Below are 22,815 nucleotides of genomic sequence, written 5' to 3'. Positions count from 1 at the left end.
TTTTTAGACCTCTCTTCAGGCAATGGGGATGATGATGTGGCTTTGGAAAAAAAATTTATATTAAAATTGGTAGTGAAATTGTTTCCCAGGCTAGTTTATAATCTCTTAAGTGTAGTGACATGGGGAAATGCTTAAGCTGTAAGAAGGAATGTATGGCATGGCTGATTAGTCACTGCAGAGCCTCTGCAGCCTGCCTGGGCTCCTTGGGATAATGGTGAACCAGGAATCCCAAGCAGCCCTCTAATCCACGTGCTGATTGACAAGGTCGGCACATCAGAAGAAAAAAAAAGGGGGGAGGGGGGATGGGGAAAGACAGGAGCAATGTGTTGGATCAAGAAGTTAAAATGGTAAGAGCATTTGGCTGAGCAGCGTTTCTGCTTCGGGTAATTGCCCACGCGGCACTGCAGTGTTTACACCTGCGTGATAGATGGGGCCGAACATGTTTTCTCAGCTATGGGTGGTAGCAGGGAGGGGATATTTCAATTAAAGTGTGAATAAATTAGAATTTATTACAAATGGAGCTATTTGTTTATGCTGCCTAAAAAGGTATTAGCTGTGAACAAGGTGCACTTAATCATTATGGAAGGAAGCCTGAAATTTAATAAAACACACTGCTGATCCTTACAGAGTGATGCCAGCTTTGGGTTAAATCTGTAGCTATTTTAGTTTTAAAGCCCCAACTGTCATTTTAAAGGCATATGCATTTTGGGTTTTAACATGTTTGAGTGATGCAGCTGTGGCCCAGGCCAAGCCGACCCTAAAATTGGCAGTAAAATGTTACCTCCATGCAAGCGTGCAGAATGAAGGAATACAGGATATGAGCAATAAGCATGTGCCCCCTCTCCCTGGCAGTCTTCCAGTGTGGAAACCAGGAGCTATCTGGAAAAAAATACCCTCTGAGCAAAGCAGAGGACTCCTCTCAAAGCTTTCCTACAGTAAATGCTCAGGAAGGTTAGCTGCCAGCAGTTAAGGAAAGGAAAGTGCCAGAAGTGCGACACCGAACAGCTCAAGTAAGGAAGAAGTGCCCAGCCGGCCGCCCGCGCAGGGGCCCGCGGTGCCGGTCTTTGCTCTGATTCCTCAGCTGCAAGTGGAGCCTGAAAAACCTCCATAGCTGGGTAAAACCAGAGCATCTGGATAGGCTGGTAATGCAAAGCTGTCCCCACAAGCTCACAGCTCTGGGTTCACAGAAATCACAGCAATGCAAGCTGGGAGACCGTAACAAATCTCCCTGCCATCTTCAGATGTTACCGGCTAATGGAAATAAGTAGATCTGAAAACAGACAAAACCCCTATTGCCAGGGGAGAAGAAGAAGAGGAGGCTCTGGATGAACCTCTTCTAAACACTTGATGATTTCCTCTGTAACTTAAAGCCCCTCCGCCAGTTGCGGTTGGGTTTATAATACTTCTTTGCCTCCCTGAGGTCTTGTTGAGGTTCTTCAGTGAAGATGATGGGGAAATCAAGCCAATTGTTGATGCAATACTGGTATTTGCAATAGATGCCAGATCAGCACTTAATGTACGAGTGTCCTGCTGTAGCTGAGAGGGTGTTCCTGGATGTGTGCCCCACCTCCGATTTCTCTGCTGGACAAGTGAAGGAGAGGTTTCAAATTCAGCAAAGATCTAACTCGGATACCTATCTTTAATCACAGAGGTAATCTCACTGACTTCACAGAAAGGATTTCAAGTCAGAGTTAAGGGAAGTGCAGAGATGCTTTCAGGTGAGACGTGTATGCTTCCTATGTGGAAGAAAACGCCAATCGTACATAAGCAAATTTCCTTCCCCAACAAAACACCGGCAAAGCTGAAACCTGCTGCGTGCATGGTTCCTGCAGGGCTGAATGGGAAGGAGTCTGAAACTGAGGGTTGCCCTGATGCCTTCTGTCCCCTCCACGGCCTGTGGGCTGGAGCTTCATTCACATCTTTGTGGCCAAGGTCTCCTCCGAACGCTGCCTTGCAGTCTGAGAAAAACATGAGATGGTCTCTGCTGCAAACTCGACTCTGAAGTACCATTTGGTACATGTGAATGATTTCCTCCGCAAATGATGCTTCAAATTACAAAGCTTGACAGAGATGTTTATGTATTTGTGGCTGACTGCATGTGTTGTGTGAAAGGCATTTCTGAATTTGTATTTAAACATACTGGGCTATCTTCTCTTTCAGCTAAGGTAGGGTGCCCCTGTTGCTTTGTGTGCTACCCATGAACTAGTAGGAGTAAAATTAGCACCTTGTGTTTAAAGATTTCAGATAGATGGCTTGATCCTGGAGTGCTTGCTGGGGGGGGCGGTAAACTGGAAATCAGTCCATTAGCACTGCGCTCAAAGATCTTGTCGAGTCACCTTAAAACATTTGGGTTAAAATTGCAGAGAAATTTGCTCATGAGAAGAACCTCCGGTGCAATTCATTCACTCCAGCAGCTCTCGATGGATATTGCTTTGCTCTGGGTCTGCTCCTCTTGTATTTGCAGGTTCTCCCTGAAGTGAGTGGAAATTTTGTGCCCATACATCAAGGTTAGGATGAGGCTCTCTATGTTATGTATGATGTAGATAAATTGCTTGATGACCATGGACTGTGCTATTCCAGAGCTCAGCAATAAATCACACGTTAGGCTTTAAAACGCACAAATGGGAGCAAGACACTAACTGGTTTCCAGGTGGGAAATGATAAACAAAATCCTTTTTTTTCCCTTTGTAAATCTCTCCTACTATCAGCAAATTAGATCTGAAAGAAAAGCTGGCCAATATAAGATATTGCTGGCATACGGAGGACTCGCTTGCGCCGGCCTCATTCTCCATTTTTCTTTATGTTCTGGTTCTGCCATTGATGTTTTGTGGATATTGTTGCATTCTGGGGTATTAACAGGATTTTACATTTTTAGCTAGCTAATGATGGGGGACTTCTGACTGGTGTATTGTAGCCCTACAGGGAATTCTATTTTTGGTATTTATTAACATTTTCTGTCATACAATACACAGTGAAAGTGATGAGCCTCAGACCTCTCAGTATGTAAAGAAAGAACGCTTGACAATGGCAACTTTTTTTTATTTTCTTGGTATTCCAGTTTCCTAATATTTTCCCCCTGTGTGCTGTGTCACTGCTGGCTGCTGAGCTGGGACATGGATGCCAATCAATATCCCACACAGAGCAAAAGAAATTGCTGCCACTCAGAAGGAATATGTATATATGTATTTTAACCAAAGTTGAGATAAGATTTTTTAAAAAATGTACTTTGAAGTCTCTTTTGTAGTTTTAATTAATGCAACGAGGGTTTTTATTTTACTCTCAGTGGAGATAATCCATTCAGTGACCTTTTCTTGTGCAAATTAGCTATACACGCTTGTTTAAGCAAATGGGCCTTTGCAAGATGTCTCTTCCTAAAGACGGAGCTTATGATTGAAAATTGGCTTACTCCCATCTGTCTGGCCTGTGTGAGAATACAAACGAAGATCTGGACTTTTTTATATAGAAAATATAATTGTATACATATATATGTATATACATACACATATACATGCAAACAAAAAAAATTGCTTTGCCTGCAGGCTACAAGTAAAATTAGATTATTACTGTTGGGAAATTTCAGTGCAACAAGTTACTGTCAAAATAACATCTATCCGCAGAGTCCAGGACGCTCTGGAGAATGGAGGGTGTTTAATCTGGATCCTTTTGTCTCAGACGAGGTCGATGCCATTCACAGTTCCCTGGGTTTGCCAGAGTACAATTAGCTAATAAGAGGCTGGAAACTGTTAGGATTTGATGGGTGGTTTTGGTGAATGGTTTTGAAGTGATTGATGGAATCAGAAAAAAAGCCAGGAGTGTCCATAAGCACTTTAAAAGTTTTAATTCGGAGGAGCAGGGGTCATTGCAGCTATGTGCTTAATTGCCAAAATTTGGCTGTTGTCCCAGTTATCCCTCCCACTACACTTGACAATAACCACCAAGTGAGTCATTGTAAACCCCCTTTCTTAGTGCCCGCTTGGTAAGGGAAGATTTCTTTGGCATAGTTTGAATATGTTTTGCTTTGTACAAACCTCTTGCACAGAAATGAACACAGTTGTGCATGACTTTGACTAAATCTGAATAGAAATCAGGGTCACAGAAGTGCCACAACAATGCTTTGAGTATCAAAATATTTAATATAAGTTTGTTATTAGCACTCATGCACGCCTGTTTATATAGAAATGGCTGATCATTGCAAAGACAAAATTCTTTCCATCCTTTTTGGTTCCATTGCCACTCTTCCCAGCTCTCTCCCATGGTGGTTGCTCCTGAGGAAGAACAAAAAGGAGCCGGGGAGATGGCTGACACACGCGTGCACCGAGGGAGCTAGTTAACCTGGTGGTGAGCGGTCTTGGTTGGGGATGATTTTATTCAGATGTGTCTCAACAGCTGTTTGCATTTTCACACCCAGTTACTCTAGGACTCACCCTTAATTGAATTTTCTCTTTTCTCCCCTGTTCTTGTTAGGTATGATTACCGTGAAATGCTGCACAATGCCACTTTCTGTCTGGTTCCCCGTGGCCGCAGGCTTGGCTCTTTCAGGTTTCTGGAAGCCTTGCAGGTAAGAGCTGCATTTTAAAGCACCGGCTACACTGGCTGCAATTCAGTGTGCAATAGCAAGGAGGTGGGGAGGAGGGAAATGTGTTTCATTTCCCTAGTGGACAGTAATCCACTTTGCAAAAGCCTCTATTCATACTTCTGGAGCAATTGGCAGCTTCTTCCCAGGAGGGGCTGAGCATTGAGCTCATCTGAAGGATGAATTGAGTTACCTCCAGGAAAAGGGTTTCCCTGGATGTGGTGAGGCTGAGAGGTTGGGCCCGTTTAGAGCAGTATTTTATCAAGCTGTGAGACTTCCCATGGGAGACACTGGCCGCTACAAGTAAGCCCCAGGGAAGTAAAAATAGCTTTTTGTTTTCACTTACCCAAAACAGACCGGCTTATGTATTGCCTGTCGTGAGATGGTGCTTGCTGAACATGGAGAAGGTAGCCTGGAGGCTGTAAAGCCCCAGATGGAAGTTTCACATGAAGGTGGATATAGGCTGATCTCGGGGAGTTCACAGTGTGTCTGGGACAGCACCTGGATCCCCTTCACCTTTTAAAAGCATTTTGGTTAATGGTCTCTCTTTTTCGCTGTTGGCCAGCAGCAGAGGGCAATGCAAAGGGGCCACTGTGGCAGCAGGGCTTGGCAGCACAGTGATCAGGCCTGACACTGACCTACTCCAGCTGCAGCTGGCATGACTTATTTTTGGCAAGCATCAGCTGATTCCAGGGGTTCTGGATCTTCAGTCAGCCATACAGAGCATCTTGGGAGATGCTGCAGCTCACCTCAAGGACTGGCATCTGGATTTCCTTCGGGGCTGGAGTGGAGGGAAGGGGAGGCTGAGGCACTTCTTGGTGTCAGTGAGATGGCAAACGAGGACACCTTACAGGGTCCTGCCTCTGGGCGTCCTTTTTCCATTTGGGAGGAGTCCTAGCATTGGCAGTAAAGCTGTTAATGAATAGCATCACATCACTTTTCTTCATCAACCGCAAAATGTCCCAGCCGCTGTTAGTGTTGCTTACCGCCATGCAGAGCAGGATTCAGGTAGCTAAGTGTAGGTATATAGTGTCATTTTAGAAGCTTAGGGGTACCCTTCTGGCTTTCTGCTGCTTCTCCAGAAGGTCTCCAGTAGATCCTGTGTCATGTCTGACAGCCTTTAATGGATTTCTTGAATACACTAGAGGATCCCAAACGTGCTGGACTCTTATGTTTAACCACTGAACCCCACACCTACTGTCACATTTGAGATCCAAGTTCTGGTCTGTCACTTACCTCTTTGCTCCAAGTCGGGAGAAGGTTAATAGCCTGCAAAGTGCTGTTCCCTCTCCAGCCTCTTCGGAGGAAGAAAGGGAACTGGCTTTTTTGGGACGACGAGTCACTTCAGATCCTCGTTAAAGAGCACTGCTCAGCCCTCCTCTCAGCTGGGCCACAAGTCACGCAGCTTCTGTTAGGTACATCATCTCAGGAGAAGAAAGCAGGGAGTGTATATCACGTACAGAACTTGGAGGCTCCAAAACGAAAATGATAAAATACAGGCACTGAGGATTTTCCTAGCAGGCTAGCAGCAGTATGCACCGATTATGATGAATTTCCAATTTCTGTCTCGCTCCAGGGCATGTTGAAAGACATAATCCACATTAGTGGAATGTTCTAAACATGCAGACACATTGCTAAGTGTTTTCTGGTTGGCTTTTTTCATGCACTAATTTTATTTCCTTACAGAAGATCACAGTTCTTTACACATTATAAGCACTGCTGTACTGCAGAGACTTGACCAGTTTAAGACCCTGTGTGTAATACATGTTACAAAGGAAGGTACAGCAGTCTGAAAGGTTCCCCGTTATACCATCTTTTGGGAGGTAGAAGAGGAACTGACCCCAGGCTGGACCAAATTCAGAGCACTTAAGCGTAGCTTGTTCCAAAAGAAAATGAACCAGAGCACAGCCTCGATGCAGATCCTCTGGTAATAAGTTCTGGCATCACATCAGGAAGCTTTTCGTTTGGAACTATGTTGTGATCCAGCTGACCATAACTCATTTATTTATGGAAATACCGCCCTATTTACTGAATATTCACAAACTTGCTGTCTGTGCAGAGGAACTTGCACAACTTGTAAAAGATTAAATAATTTAGACGGATCATACTGGTATGAAATAGATACTAAATGTGTATGCTTTTCGTTTGTTTTAAGACAGAGGGCAGTTGTTATTTTTGTAGACAGGTGGTGACGGATGAGTTGTGGTTGTGCAGTTGCCTCTGTCTGGAGAGCTGATATCAAACAAGATAGGAAATTCACTCCTCCTTTGCGGAAGAAGTGCTCTCGTATTAAATATGATCTATATTTTCTCTAGGGTTGTCCTGCAACGTATTATAAAAATTGAGGGAGTTATCTCCCTGCTGAATGGTTCACAAAGCAGTGAGGGAGGCCATAAATTTGTATTAAATTCTCCGCTGTTACATCTGCGGCATTTGTACAGTTCTGCCCTCGTCTGGCAGTGTAAGCACCAGATTTCAAATGTCAGTCTCCATTCAAACCCCACCTCTCCGTGAATATGAATAAGCGCGAAATGGAAAACCATAAAAATTTGGGCTGCCCTCCTATGGTCTGTAGCTTCTTTGCCACGTTGCCTTTCCTTCTGACCACCTTCACAAGAGCTGGCTCAGAGCTTGTGCAGAAAATGACAGTAGTGGTGTTGGTACGAACCCCAAAGCCTGCCGCCATGGTCGGGTACCCGCTAACGGCTGCAATGCCTCTGTGTGCGTGCAGGCTGCCTGCGTCCCGGTTATGCTCAGCAATGGATGGGAGTTGCCGTTCTCGGAAGTGATTGATTGGAACCAAGCTGCCGTCATAGGCGATGAGAGATTGTTATTACAGGTAAGAAAAAGACCGCGGCCTTCAGCGGATCAGTTGATTATTGCTGCCACCATCTTAAATGGACAGGGAAGATGAATCCAAAAGGTCAGGGCTGTAAAAGAAATTTTATCATGAAGGGATTGCCTGTGTCACACTGGCTATGAATTCATTTAATATGACATCATTCATTTTTTGACCTGAAGGTCATTGCAGCTACCAGGCCACATTCTTAAATGCAGGAGAGTCTTCTATTTTCCGTAACAGCATGAAATTTCTTCTGGTGCGGAGTGCCTGGATGCCTCTCTGAGGCAAAGCTGTCCCAGACCGGGTGCTGTGATGAGAGAGAAAACATTTGAAGGCAGGTTCTGCTCTAATCCTTCAGAAATAGTTTATTCCCAGGGGTCCCACCAGCGTTGTGTGTCTGGCTGGCAGGTACTGAAGGGACTTTTCAGGAGAGCAGGTATTTTCTCAGGCAGGAGTTATCACCTAACAGATCTGTGGAAAGCAGAATATGTCCCTTTTCTGGTGTCTGGACCATGTAACATTGCTTTCTGAAGCAGTGTTCATGTTACTTACAGGTTAACAATCCCCCTCCCCTCATGGAACAAAAGCAGGCCGAGAAGTTAGAAAATTCCCTACCACCTTCAGCATCTACTTTGGTTTTAAAATCACTACATTTTTTTTCCTGTTTCTCTAGTGGGTTTTATAGTCTAAATACATTCTGTAAAATATGTGGAGAAGTTGATGTTAGAAAGAGTTGTTGAAGAATTGGTTTCCCCAGGGTAGCATTTGATAAAATGCCATTGCTCAGCATGAAGCTGAGATCCATGAGATCTGGGATAGCCACTAAGTAGCCACTAAAAGAGTGTGGGTTTTTTTACGGTTGTATTTAACTAATTTCTAAAGTGGCAAGCTATTGTCATTCACGGAGAGAAGCCTTCAAAGGTGCAGGTGTCTTGGCACCCCAAAAATGAAGTACCTTTGAAAATCTCGTCAGATGCCTATTTACTTGTCTGAAGAAGTATTTGTGAAGAGCTGGCCTAGCAAGCCTTGCAAAGTGCTGCCTGTCCTCCTTAATGTGATACAAGCTGCAAATATAAAAGGGCCGTTTGATTTTTGCTTCTGTGGACAGCACATTTTTCTGAGCAAAATTATTTCTCTCTTTAAATAATAATAATTTGCTGATCTTCATGCTTTCCGGTAACACGCCATTCGTTCTCTTCACAGCTGCTTCCATACTGAGCAGCTACTGCACCGTTATTAACAGTGTTTTTAAAGAGCTGGCAGAGGGCCTGAATGTCTGCTCTGGGAAATGTTTTTGTTATGTTACAGTTTTTCATTTCCTGTTTGAGAGCAGCTCTGATGTTTTTATTTGCATATTCTCCTCATCATAGCACGGGGAGAGCTTAACCCAACCTTTCTGCATTTATTTGTGCAGGGTGGTTTTTCCCTTCCCCCTACTTATTACTGAAATGACCTTTTATTAAGACGTCATCCCATTCTAATAATTCCAGTGTAATCCTGCCAGATTAGTATTAATACATCATTTTCCCCACTTGTCTTTCTGGAGAAGTAGATTAATAACTAATAGGCAAATGCAGTTAAAATGGGAGCTCTGATTTTCCTTTCCAGCTGTTGGAGCAGGCACCAAGGCTTTTTCTTAACCTTGGCACTGTGTTTGCGGGCACTCACAAGCATGGCGTGGTCGGTAAAATGAAAACTTCTTGCAGTAACCTTCACAGTCAGAGCAGCCTTCCCTTTCAAAAGGCATAGTTAGGAATGAGTATTGATTTTACTTCTTGCTCACACACATATGCACACACACGCAAGGTTGCACATAATGCAATGAAATGAATGAGTTTATAGAAAAAATGCCATATCACCACTGTGAAGTGACTTTGATCATGCGTTCTCTGTTGATAATGATACCAGGTGTGATTAATACACATCCACATACAGCCAGTACAGGTAATGTTCATTACCCCTCTACTTATTGGAACATATTGGAAAAGCAGTGGAAAGAAAGAACATTCACCTCAAAAGATTAAATCTGATGCAGTTATTTACCATTCTGGAATAGTGACATGATCAGTTAGAAAAACATGCACTAATACATGGTTTTAGCTCTGTCTTTCATACTAATTTGGCAGGGAATATTTTACCTAAAGACCTATATTTTAACTAAAGGGCTATAGCAAAGGAATTTAAAGTACCATCTTCGACAGTCTGACCATTTTCTTCTGTTCCATCTTGCTAACTCTCTTAAAAGCTCAAATTCTGCATTATAGTTAGCAGTGTCTCTAAGATGAAGGTCTAAGAGACAAAGGTCCTAGAGAGCAGAGAGTGCACCCTGTGGAGGCATGGTCCTATTGGACACAGTGTCCAGACCTGGATGTACACAATGGAGTAAAGAATTTACTGATTCTTTGGAAAGTTTTTACATCTAAATTCTTAAAATCTCAAATTTTCTTCAGAAAAATATTTCATGTGAAATCATTTGATTCAGGAGTATGTGAAAGCAAACAATGATCGCTGCCACCTTGCAATATTTTAGGAATAAGTGAAGCATGTTCTGGTTGGGAAAGGGCAGGATGTGGCGGGGTGGGGGTAAATTTCAGAATGAGCTGGGATGTGCAAAAAGCAACGCACAACCCAGGTCTATGCTTTTACAACTAAAGACTTAAGTAAAATATTTATGAGGAATGAACATCTGAGAACAAGGTGGCCTAATCTGAAATCACAAAAAGGTAGGCGCAAAAGCATAACCCTTCATTGCTAGAAAAAAATTAACATAAATCAACAGTGTGTCCTAGATGCCTTTCTGATGCTGCTAGTAGCCCTTGTAATTGAAGCAATTGCAGTTAAATCCACTTGATAAAGCCAGTTTGTGTTGTCACAGTGGTGTACTGGAGGCCTTCGTCAAGGTCCTAATTTAAAGAAAGGACATACGTAGCTTGTATGTAAATGTTCGTACATTAGTTTTCCTCCAGTGTGGAAGAGGGATGTGGGGATGGGAAGAGACATAGAAGTGAAGCCTTCCCCTTCTGATCCAGTGAGCAATCACTTTTTTAATGGCAAAGCAGTGCAGCAGGACAATTTGGGGTTTATTTGTAAGTCAACTTATACCAGAATTAACGTGTTGATTTAATGGAAAGGGAAAACAACAAGCAGCATTTTCCCTTGTGAATAACGGGTGGTGTGGAAGACATTATTCGTTCCACCCACAGCAATTAGTAAAATGCAATTTGATCCACAGGCTCCCAAAAACTGGAGTCTTACTTAAGATGTTGCTATGTTTTCTTTAGGGCACTTAGTGTTGCCATGCTGCGGTAAATGCGATTCCATATCCCTTTAATAGACTTTGAGAGTGAGGATTATTGTTGGACTTTCAAGACCTGCAGGTACTAGTTTGTTACAATGCTAGTCCACAAAAAGCTTTGTGCATGAGGGATGTACGGAGGAGCTCCTTACTGTGCCACACCACAGCGCTGGGGAGAGGGAGCTTTTGTTACGGTAAAATAACCAAAAACTGAAAGCAGATTTAAAAAAAATCATATAGTCAGTACCAAAGGTTATAAAGGGTTGTGTCTCATTCATTTTACTTCAAGGCTTTAAGTGTTGACACGCACATCTCTTTCGGACAGGAGCACTGAAGCTGTGCAGCTTGCTAATACAGGAGAGAGCTTGTCAGCAGCATATTAATTTGATGAGATTGCCTTGTTTTCTGAAGCTTCTGACTATATTACATCTTGTATTACAGATTCCTTCTACAATCAGGTCTATCCATCAGGATAAAATCCTAGCACTTAGACAGCAGACACAGTTCTTGTGGGAGGCTTATTTTTCTTCAGTTGAGAAGATTGTATTGACTACACTAGAGGTGAGTAACAATTGTCTGGGACCTTGCCGAGCAGCAAGGTTTCCATACCTGTCCAGCTGCTCCTGTCCTCAGCCGATGTCGGACCTTGGTTTTCGTGACATGCAATTGGTCACTGGGGAGAAAGAATCGTGCTAAGTTTTCTCTCCTAAGGAAATACCTTCGTCATTATTGGACTGACACAGTGAAAAATAGTAGTTACGCGACACATGGAAAAGTTGTCATGTGTGATCTTGCCTTCACAAGGCTTTATGGCTTATGAATCACTATCCTTGTCACTGGTGGTGAATGTATTTCTTTAAAAAACCTTTCTGGAATTCATTTTAGAAAAAAATATTACTGTAAAGCTCTTCCTTTTTCTACCAACATTTTGATGCCTTGTGATGGGGCTATTGGTCTGGCTGAAGGAAAAGGGAGGGCTTTTAAATCACTGTGTCTTATCTTCACACACCAGATAAGGGAAAGGCCTGATCATCATTATAAAATATTAATAAATAATCATAATTAGACTGCTATTGAACAGGGAGACAGATCATTTCAAATGTGGAGAGAATCCTTTCTGAATTCAGAGACAGAGGAGAGATGAAAGGCTCTTTAGAAGTAGGGCCCAGGCTACAATTTCAAAAGCAGGTTTCTCTTCTAATTGTTTTGCAATTTTGCACATAAATTTTTGACACACTTTTAGCGCACGAAGTGGCTCACTTTGTAGGTGCAAATGCATTCGTCTTATGCTAATGCTTCTGCAATTGCATCTGTGTTTGTGCACAGTTGTAAAGCTCCACATTTCCCGCTGTGCCTGCTTTCCCCTGAAAACTGCAAATGAGTGCTGCTGCCCGCCGTACAGGTTGCCCATGGCTGATCAACCTCCAGCTGCTACAAGACAGTCCCTTAGGTTTTTCTGTGCCAGTGAAGAAAACCAGCCAGGGAACATTTTCGGAGCCCCTGGCACAGCTATCCTCGCAATGCTCTCCTCCCCCTGGAAGAGCATGTCTTCATCTGTGCTGCCTGTTGGGAACTGCTCTGCATCCTCAAAATCCCCATAAGCACTGATGAGATAGTGATAATTATCACAGCCCGTGCCAGGATCAGACTAACAAAGCTGGATGACCACGTGCCAGTGCTCGCAGTCTAATTTACCCTTTCAGAAGTACTTTAAGGGCAATCAGGGTGCCTCGTATATCATCTGCCCCTTTCCTACACGCACCTTGTTATCGTTAGGGATTGCTAAAAGGAGAGGGGCGCACGGCTCTCCTTGCTGCCTCTCTCCTACCCGTGCTGGGGATGGTCTCGAGGGGGATGTAACCTGCAGCCTCCATGGCTTTGGTGCCCATTGCATCAAGCTGCAACTCTCACAGATGTGTCTTTAGCACTGCCCTGGGACACGTAGGCCCATGTGGCCGCGGGTGCCAAGGGGACAGCAAAACCTGTAATAAAGCTGAAGCAGCTGGGCAGCCAGCAAGCTGGAGTTTCCGCTCAGAGGGGAAAAACTAAAGTGAAAACAAAAATCTTCCTGGAAGGTTTAATTTAATGAAACCGAGTAATGTATGCCTGGTGTTGAAGTTATGTTCTGGGTTTTTTCATTTGTTTGTGAGGGTGGTTTTGGTTTGAGGGGGTTTTTGTTTATTTTTTAATTCAGGACTTTCAGAAATTTTTTGAGACAGCTAAGAGGGATTCTGTTCTTATGAACAGATACTCATTTCACATTTCAACTTGCCTAAGTAAAGTCCTGAGTTAACTTTCCTTAGGAAAGGAATAAAACAGTTGAGAGTGATTTTTGGTGTCCAAAATTCGCGAGCATTATATCCTCTTTTTAAAATCTGATACCTAGAAGTAAATTCGTAGCAGGATTTTTTTTTTCCGGTGGATGTTATCCATTTCTGTTATAATGCTGTTGTGTCAGAGTGCTCTGATGCTGCTAGATATCATCAGAGTAATCACTTCCCTGCTAACTGCAGTGCCAGTACATGTCGATGTGTGAGGATATCAGTACAGAAAAAGTCTTCACCAACTCAGGTGTCTGCAAGGACATCACAGCTCTCTCTGCCCTTTATCCTGAACACCTCTGAAAACATTAAACCACATTTTAAGGTCCTTGATATTCTCAGAGGATTTGGTGGCCTAAGCCAAACAGCTCATAGCCCAAAATGAGAGGTTTGAGTCATTTGGCCAGCAGCCCCATATTGCAGGCACAGAGGAACTGCCCGGTGCCACGGACATGGCGTGGGTTAGGAAATTATGTTCGTGAGTGTCTGCTGCAGGCTGGTGAGTGGGAGCACTGGCAGCACAGCAGTGGACTGCTGCAAACACCATCCGGACACATGCTCCAGTGTATCTGCACTTTTTCACCTTGGTCTTCTCTGAAAACAAACCCAAAACACCCATGAATCCCTGCGCGGCATGCTTAGTACTCCGCTTGGGAAGAGGAGGGGAGAGGGACAGCACAAAGTACGGACAAGAAATGTTTGATGCTTGACTGCGGCATGTTGAGAAGCAGCAATGATTAAGGCTATATGTGAACTTTCTGAAGTGTGAGGATGAGGGAGACAAAATATTGGACTATTAATGAATTCCAAAAAAGAAAAGGGAAATCTCACCAGAGATCCTAACCCCTTCCTCTGATTAAACTTCCTGTCATGCCTTGTCATTGGAGAGACTGTGTAGCTGCTTTCTGTCTCTGCAATATGTGCAACACTGTACACTCTGCATTTTAATTGATTGGTCCTCCATGTTATCTTTTTTTATGCTTTTCTGTTCTCTTTCTGCCAAGTTGTCTTCTCTTCACTCTATCATGACAGACAGCTAGGTTGCTTATGTAGACCAGGAGTGTGATAAATTAATCTTCCGTTTGTTAACTGTGATAAATCACCGAGGCCAACTTCCCAGCCTGGTGCAGAGCTGCGCTGGTGAGATTTGTGTGCCTGACATGCACCAAAGGCTGCGTGTGCCTGGCACCAGGGGCCTGCTCCGTGTTAGAGCGGCACTCGCTCCGGGTGCGCCGAGGCAGCGTTGCATGCGAGCCATGTGTTTCCCCTGCAGCCTTGTTGGCTACCAGTGCGATGGAAAACTCCACCGTCTGTGAAGAACTCCTGACCATGTAAATTCACAGACTTCTCCTTACCTGGTTATGCCCCACTTCTGAGAAAGCAGGAGGAAGGAGCTATAATATTTAGGCTTTGTGGTAAACTCTCAAAAATATGTACTTTCTAGGTCTGTCTTTGTCTAGTGGCATAACTTGAATATGGAGAAACAGCAGTCATCATCTTTTTTTTTTCCTCTCCCCACTACCATGCAGGAGATCTGTCAGCTGATACACCTAATTTTCCAAACAGAAATATTCAGATACGCTCTTGTCAGTGGTGGAAATACAGTCCTAAGTCTGTAATTCCAAGTCAAAAAAAAAAAAAAAAGTAAAATTAACTTACGCATGTGAGCGAATTACTGCATATTAGCTATGGTAATTGACTGTAGGCAAAATTCAGACAAGCATGCAAACACCTACCATTTGCCCTAGTTTAGCAGTATGTGGATTGTCTAGCACAATGTAACTGGTGTTTTAATGTTTTTTTGTCACGGCAATCAAAAATTCCAGGAAAACCACTGCTTGTGGCAACACATATTCATGTTCTGTATTGACCCAATGTCCCTGAACTCAGCTGCTTACAGAGATTTTAGCTTGTTTAGACTCCAGCAGCTGCTTTTGTTCAGCTTGTGCTGGGTCTTTTTGCATGCTTTTGTTTTTCCTGTGCTGTGGATATATACCTTCCTTAGTTCCATAGATTTTAAGGCCAGAATGAATGATGAGGGATCAGATTTAGTCCAACTTCAGAGCCATAGAGTTTCACCCAGATATGCCTGTGTTAAGGCCAGAGATGTTAGGTTAGGAGAACCAACTTCGTGTCACTTGAGCCCTGTGCAGTGCATGAACTGCCAGATCTCCGTAGGAGACCACAGAAGATGAGCTGCAGAAGAAGGCAAGGCAATCCTGCTTAGCTGACTTAGAGGAAAATCCTTTCTTCACCACCCCCTGGACCTTTGCAATGTTGCATCTCCAGACCTGCCAACGTTTGATGCTCTGAGGGAAGGCAAATCTGTAAGAACCTGTGGCCCAACAGCGGTTGCACCTAGAAAGCTGCATCTTCTTTGGAGGTTGAATATGTCCGGTTACAGCTTCCCACCACTGAATCTTGTTATGCCTTTGCAGCAAGTTTGAAAAAGCTCCCATTGGTGTATGGACCACTATTGTTCTAGCATACAGGCATCTGATGTGAAATAACTGCAGTTAGTTTTATAAATACGTATTAATTGTACAGCCTTGTATCTTTTTTTTTTTATGGCTCGTGGTATTCTCGATGATAAAGTAGATGACCTAGCAATCTGTTCTGACCTTAAAAATCTAGGAATCCATGTTTGTGGCCCCCCACAAAGACAGACAGTAGTTGCCAAAAGATCTTGTTCTGTTTCATCCAACAAGGAACTGTTATAGAACTGAGATGTGGAATCACTGATGTATCTGAATGCTAATATCCCTTTATAATTAAGCAAAAATGAATAATTAGTGCAGCCTGATTTGCCGAAAGTCTTTGTGGTTTTGAATGCTCTCGTTATCTCAGAACAATACTGAGCTTTGTAGTGCCATCCTCAAATAAATATCTTCTCTGAGTTCTGGATAGTAAAACTGACAATGAACTAATCGGGCTTACAACTGCTAAGATACTCTAATAGACAAAATATTGGACTTGAAATACAAAATGCAATGAATTGCAAGGTCCCCATGTCCAGAGAGACTAATGAGATGCTCTGAAACCTATTGCACAAAGCCTGAGGTGCTGAAGTGGTGTCAAAGTGTGCAGGTTCTGTGTCATTTTCAAAGCGATTAAGCAGGAATGTTTAGTATTTGTGTGCCTCAGTTTTTTGCAAAATAGGTGATGATTCCAGTCAGCTGGAGTCCCTGAAGCTTCTACCAGTGACTGTTACCGTCTGTTTAAAAATCACCACCTCCCTTGTTTTCCAGATTATTCAGGACAGAATATTTAAGCACATATCACGTAACAGCTTAATATGGAACAAACATCCTGGAGGGTTATTTGTACTGCCACAGTATTCCTCATATCTGGGAGATTTTCCTTACTACTATGCCAATCTCGGTGAGTGAATCTTTGCTATAATCTAGTGGTATTTGGAATTTCTAGTGGAAATTTGGAATTTGATCTTTGAGTAGCATGTGCCAAGTGACTTACCATTCATTTCTAGTTAATGATGCCTTTCGTTTATCCTGTCTCAGTCTTCCCTGCCCACTGTAGACTGGAATGTCTCTGACTCATCAGCATGCGCTATGTGCCTCTCAACTGCAAAGATTGTTTTAAAAAAATCTGTGTCCCTCCGTACTTTTCAGTTGCCAGTAATTAATGCCCGAGTTGCTGACCCATTCATGGCCTGAGGGCACATAAGAGGAATAGCTTTTTGCTTTCGTTGTTTATTTGTGCTTGGCAAATTGGAAAAGAGGTAATTTACCCACGACAGTTGTTATTGGAGTGCATAGTTGGTATGGATTTATTCTCCATACTATGTGTCTTCATATGGATCCCACGAGAAGGAATGAATAGGGCTTAGGTTCATGGCTTTTTCCTGAAGCAGAGCTTAAACCATGAGTTCTGCAGGGGAATGTGCCTGCAGGCTGAAGTGATCCTGCTTACCAGACTGCTGCTACTTTTGGCTCAGCCTGTGCCGTCCCACTTGTGTGGATCTGTACTGCTCACCTGCTAAAAATTCACAGTTACCGTGTTAAAAAGGGAGAAGGTTTCTGTGGGAATATTGATGAAAAATGAGTATGACCCCACACAGATGAATTTAGATGAGAATAAGAGCAGTAATGAAGGATAGGATCTGTTATTTCAGGCAGAAAAGGAAATCATAGCAAGACAAAAATATCAGAATGGAAGGCAAGGATACAAGCAGAATTGTCAGCTCAGGAGGTAACTGAAGATGCATGTGGATGGGGATTGACCCAGAAAGAGCAAAAATCTGACAGAGGCTGTTATGGAACTGAGGAAACTGAACAAGCTTCTGGAGATAATCTGTAGAAAACACCAAGCATCCAGAGCCAGGCAGCAAAACAGAGCCCATGTCAAGAAAGACATTTGGTTGAACAAACTAAATGTCAATATTATCTGTGGGACAAACTGGATGAAAGAAAGAGATTGCAGGACATCTGTGGAAACAGTGAGTAAGAAAAGGCCGTAATTGTGTTGGAGTCAGGGATTTCAGAGGGTGTGGGAGTTGAAGGGAAGTGTGAACTCCTCTGAAGCATCTGGTATCCTAGTATCCGAGAGGAAAGGAGATGGCCTAAAAAAACATGGCAAGGTTTCCTTTAAGTGCAGATTATTTTTACATCTCCAGCGTCCTTTAATCTGTACTAACCAGGGCAATTTTGTCTACTGAACACATATCTCTTCACTTCAGGTCTGAAGCCTCTTTCCACATTCACTGCCGTTATCCACGCAGTAACTCCCCTGGTTTCCCAATCCCAGCCTGTGCTGAAACTCCTGGTTGCTGTAGCCAAGTCCCAGTACTGTGCACAGGTAAGCAGCACTGTTTTGACTGTCAGTCACAGTGGAAACAAAACTACTATCCTAGGAGTGAAAAGCCTACTGACTTCAGATCTTCTCCGTCCTGTTTCAAACCCCGGTGTCAATTAGGGTGTTTCTTTTCTCTGAGATTTCTGCTGCCTGTGACCTGCATGCATGGGAAACAAAAATTCTGAATACAGTGGGAGCAGAATAGAGATAGTAATTAAACCCCTTTGTTTCATGAGGCAGGCAAAATAATGACTGCACTTTAAAGATCAGGTTTGCGTGTGCTGCAAACTGCAAAAGGATGTCTGTGCCTCAAGAGCCCTACATGATCTTCCTTCCTCCTGCTGTGGCTCTTAGTCTCAGCACGGCTAGGATTTTGGCTTCTGTGAAAGAAACCCTGGGGGGTTCAGTAGGAGCACCCTCTTGCAGTGGAGTGTCACAAGTGATTTAGCCTTTAACGAGAGCCAAAGTAGATCAGCCACATCCGTATGACCTGCCCGAGAGAGAGACTTCCTGAGTTCCTATCCAGCCTATATTTGCCTGAGGGCTGTACATTGTAAATAGTCAGGATGGGTGAAATTACTGGAGGAAGCATTATTTTTATACGGATTTGTATCATTGTTGTTGATTTTGATATTCCTAACTTGAATTTAACATTTCTGTCTGGAGATCTGAGTCCTTAGGGTTTGGACTCCATTGCCACAAAGGTCTCTGATCATGGTCCAATACTGTCTTTCAGATTATTGTTTTATGGAATTGTGATAAACCCCTCCCAGCCAAACACCGCTGGCCTGCCACTTCTGTGCCTGTCATAGTCATTGAAGGAGAGAGCAAGGTAGGTGGAGAGAAGCATGGTAAAAGATTGTGTATATTCTCCAGTGGGACCAAAATTTACTTTTCCAGCTGCTTTGGTGAAAGCTCTGTAGTTCCCAGTGGTGTGTGACAGCTCCTTTCTATTCCTTCACCCTTTGTACTGGCTTGGTCACAGATTCATGTTTCATGCATGAGGCCTGTGCCTCATCAGCATGCCAATTAACGCCATGAATCTGAGATTCACAGGCGGGACCCGGCTTTGATATGTGGCCCCGAGAGCAGGTAGCACTGACACCATCTTTGGAGATTTGTGTCTCTCTGCAGGTGCATGGAAGTAGTGGTGCAGCTGGATTCATTGAGTTTGAGCAGTCAGGTGCGAGACTTAGGGGTCATCTGTGGACTCAAAAGCAGAGGAACAGATAAGAATGAATGGTGTTAACCTGCCTTTGAAAAGTACCTTCTCTCATGGCCTTGTAGGGTACTGCTGCTAGTGATGGCATCCCACCACCATAAAAAAAGAAATGACAAGGGGCATTTGCATGGGAACAAAACCACTGTCACCCTTGTCACTTTGCACTTCCACAAAGTCAAAACAGACACCGCCCAGATGAGAAATGGGGCTTCTTTTAAAGTCCACACTGAAGTGGATGATTCCTTTCCAAATGCAGGCCTGAGAGAAGCAGGGCTTCTTGCTTCTAGACTCTGACTGAGACAGATTTGGGCTGATGCCCTCTGTGATCTCTGTCAGCTGGCTCTTGAGCTCTATGTTTGCAAAGAGAACTTTTAGTTGTTTTGGCTGTACAATCCTATTTTGAATTTATAGCCCTGTCTTTGGTCTTTCCCCAAGTCACCTTAACAAGGGGAAAGTGAGAGCCTGCAAGGCTGGCAGCTAATGGCTCTTGCCTTAGCTAGCCATGTAAACAATATCAGGAGAGTTGCTGCAGGGCCAAGAAAGGCTGTAGTGATTTCTGAGCCTTTTGTACGTTGTGGGGTTTTTTCTTTCTCTTTGGAAAACTTGCAGAGGTGAGATAGAGGAGAAAATCTCTGACCAGTTTTATAGTGTTTGTAGAAATTGGCCCCAGGCACTGTTTAGATTACAAATGAGTCTCCTGAGTACACAAAGGTGTGTTTATAGTGGACAGTCTCTTCCTTCTAATATCCCAACGAGAAGCCAAATGGCTTCTTGCGCAGAAAAGCTGTTTGTTTGGGCAAAGCTTGCAGAGCCAGAGCAGTGCAATTTAAAGGTTGCACAAAGGAACTGCTTTTCATCTTCAGACTTAACTGAAACAAACTGGCAAGCACAGTCTCACTGTGCAGGTGAAAACAGAGGTCCGCCTTTACCTAACCTTCACTCTTCCCCATGAAATCAAAATATATTATCACACCCATTTTACAAAAGGGAGTGTTAACTACAAAAACAAATACATGGGTGGTCCCAACTGTTACTATTTGGCAATTTTACACGGTCTGTGAAAGAGCTGGGGTGAGAACACTGGTCTCCTGCCGGCTCTTTGCTCTGCTTTGCCTTTACCTAAGCAAAGCACAACCCTCCACCCCTGCCAGATCACCTCTCCCTCACAGCCACCACCTCCCCAGGCTGAGGCCATCATAGCGATGAAAGGATGCTCTCCAGACAGACACTGTGAACCTCATGATTAGAGACAGAGTTTTCTCTGAATCGAGGCTTATATTTAGGAACTTGCTTCCAAGCATGTTGCAGGGGATGCAGATCTGACCAAGTCCATTATGAGGAATATATAAAACTTCTCCATGTCCATGTTTCCATACAGTGATTTCCTCTTACTGGGCCTGATTTTTGTAGTGTTTTCTTGGCATAATAAATTGGAGAAGACATCTATTAACTAGCCAGGCTATTATTCCTAGCAAATGAGGGAAACAAATAGTGTTGTGTCCTTGTTACTATTCATCAGTTCTCAAGAGGCGCTAATTAGTCAGCTAAAGAAACCATACGGATTCTCGTTTCTTGCTGTTGTCTTTTTGATCCTGCTTTTCCATTTATTTCATATTACTCAAAGAACTGTCCTGCCATAGTTTTTAAAAGCTTCCTCTGCATATAGAATTTATGTATATAGTTATGTCACTTTAGAATAGGACTTTTTAAAATGCTACAATACCAATATAATTCCTGATGCAGGTGGAGCTCAACTGGTACACATGTCCTTTAGCATATTCTCCTTTTCTGATGGAGGACATTGCCCCATTTGGCAGCAGCTCCCTGTGGATACAATATCAATGCACAGAGGTGGAGCTGTACCACTTCACAGGGGAACTGTCCTGGTAGCGTAACCTCCTTCGCACACAGCCTGGACTGCTTGGCTTCCCAGCTGCGTAACCTTATGGACACTGCAAAGTCCTTCCCAGCGTTCATTATCTTTGGTCCTAACACCCCGCAGGAGAGCGGAGGGACGGTCCAAGCTTCTAGGGAAAATGTCCTCCCTAAAGAAGCTGTAGGTACATCAAATTCTCGGTACAGACCATTGCAGTTTGTCACAAAACGAAAGCAGCCTGCTCCAAAGAGGGAGGGCTGTTCAGAAATTAGTACTCAGGTAGAAGGTGTAGGCTGACTGCTGGGGTGACAAAAATGACAGTCTTTCACTCTTGAGCTGAAGGGTCCTTTCTATCAGACAGAGATATGCGATGTGCCTCAGACAAGAGGAGATAAGAGTGAGGAATAAAATGGAGTATTTCCCTTCAAAATGAGTCCTTCAAGTGATTTTTTTTTGTCCCCTTCCTTCCTTGGATACCCACAGGTTATGAGCAGTCGCTTCCTACCCTATGACAACATAGTGACAGATGCAGTGCTAAGCCTGGATGAGGACACCGTGCTTTCAACCACTGAGGTAAGGGTCTCTGTTGTCTTGGGAGTCTGCTTGGCTCCTCGGCTCAGCCTGAGCGGAGCAGATAGGCTCTTCTCTCAGCTTTGCCAGTGAGCAAATATTACAAGGTTTCCTGCTACACTCCTCAGATTTAATGTGTTGCACTTGCTTCAGCAACCCTGCCACTGCCTGCCATCAGAGGAGCTTTTCACCCTGGTTAATTGGCTCATCATTAGCATATGGTTCTTCCGTTCTTTATTATTTTAGTAACATAGCTGCAGGCGGGTGTAGGCAGCCAAGAGCAGTCAGCTTTAATACTCTGTTCTCACATTTCTGATGGGGGTAGCTTTTTCCCCCCCACGTTATCAGTAGCGTGTAGGTGTGGAAGGAAGGGGTGTCAGCAGCAGGGGACTGCTGTCGCTCCATAAGACAGCATTGCCACCCTAATGCAGGATTTCACTGAGGAATGCTCTCTCACCATTCTGTTGCCCCATAAAACTGGAGATCTTTGCTAGTTTAGGTGTTGGAGCGTTTGTGCCAAGAGCAAGATAGCACTAAGAAAAGAAAAATACTGTAGAAAACCAATTTTTACAACTGGGATGAGTATTGATTTCTGGAACCTCCTCCTGCGAACCACAGGGGAAACTGATGACAGTTTATATAGAGTGCAATATTTGGGAAATACATTATTAATGACGGCCAGGGAATAGCTTGAAAAACTCAATTTTCTTTTGTTTTCCCCCTTTTTCCCCCATGTTCATGACCATTCCCTTCTCCCCACTTCACTTTTATAAAAATGCTTTTTTGTCAGTGATAGGGATCTTTCCCTGATGATACCACTGCTTATATGTCAGTGAAGAAATGCCTAACATTAGTCACCAGTTACTGCTATATACCCTAAGGTGTCACTGAATTTGTTTTAAATAGATGAGATTGCAACTGCTCGTCTCCCCAGTACGGATTTGTTGTGCTGTGGTTAGACTGCTCTGGAAGGAGCCATGGTAGCCCTCTTCTGCTGCACAGATGGAAGAAGTAGTTGACATTGAACTTACTTGATACCAAGATTGCATCTTGGTAGTTTCTGCTAGATGAGGAAGAATATGGCTGCTGCCAAAGCACTTGTGTACAGAGCCCTGCACAGCCGAAAACCCCCAAAACTAATAAAAGGCATTTATACTAGGGCTGGAGTTCCTAAGCAGGTTGTTGCTCAGGATGAAGGATTCTGTCTCAGCTGCCCTGGGGGCCACGGTAGGAACTCTCAGGGACTTTGTTGCACTGAGGTGGTATTTACAGCAATCCAGCCTGTGGATTACACGAGGATTTGG

General features: G+C 43.6%; 1 protein-coding gene across 1 annotated transcript in view; it reads left to right on the top strand.

Moving 5' to 3' along the window:
- EXT1 (exostosin glycosyltransferase 1) overlaps positions 1 to 22,815 on the top strand; it is a 180,538-nt gene that overhangs the window by 151,230 nt on the left and 6,493 nt on the right. The window contains exons 2-8 of the mRNA XM_075085645.1: positions 4,465 to 4,558; positions 7,305 to 7,412; positions 11,152 to 11,271; positions 16,280 to 16,412; positions 17,728 to 17,846; positions 18,580 to 18,675; positions 21,425 to 21,514. Coding sequence (XP_074941746.1) covers positions 4,465 to 4,558; positions 7,305 to 7,412; positions 11,152 to 11,271; positions 16,280 to 16,412; positions 17,728 to 17,846; positions 18,580 to 18,675; positions 21,425 to 21,514 — 760 coding nt within the window. The remainder of the gene's footprint in view (positions 1 to 4,464; positions 4,559 to 7,304; positions 7,413 to 11,151; positions 11,272 to 16,279; positions 16,413 to 17,727; positions 17,847 to 18,579; positions 18,676 to 21,424; positions 21,515 to 22,815) is intronic.

This window comes from Phalacrocorax aristotelis, chromosome 2 (assembly GCF_949628215.1).
Source record: "Phalacrocorax aristotelis chromosome 2, bGulAri2.1, whole genome shotgun sequence".
NCBI classification, from domain to species: Eukaryota; Metazoa; Chordata; class Aves; order Suliformes; family Phalacrocoracidae; genus Phalacrocorax; species Phalacrocorax aristotelis.
Note: the sequence above shows the minus strand (reverse complement) of the source record. Positions and strands in the feature narration are given on the sequence as shown.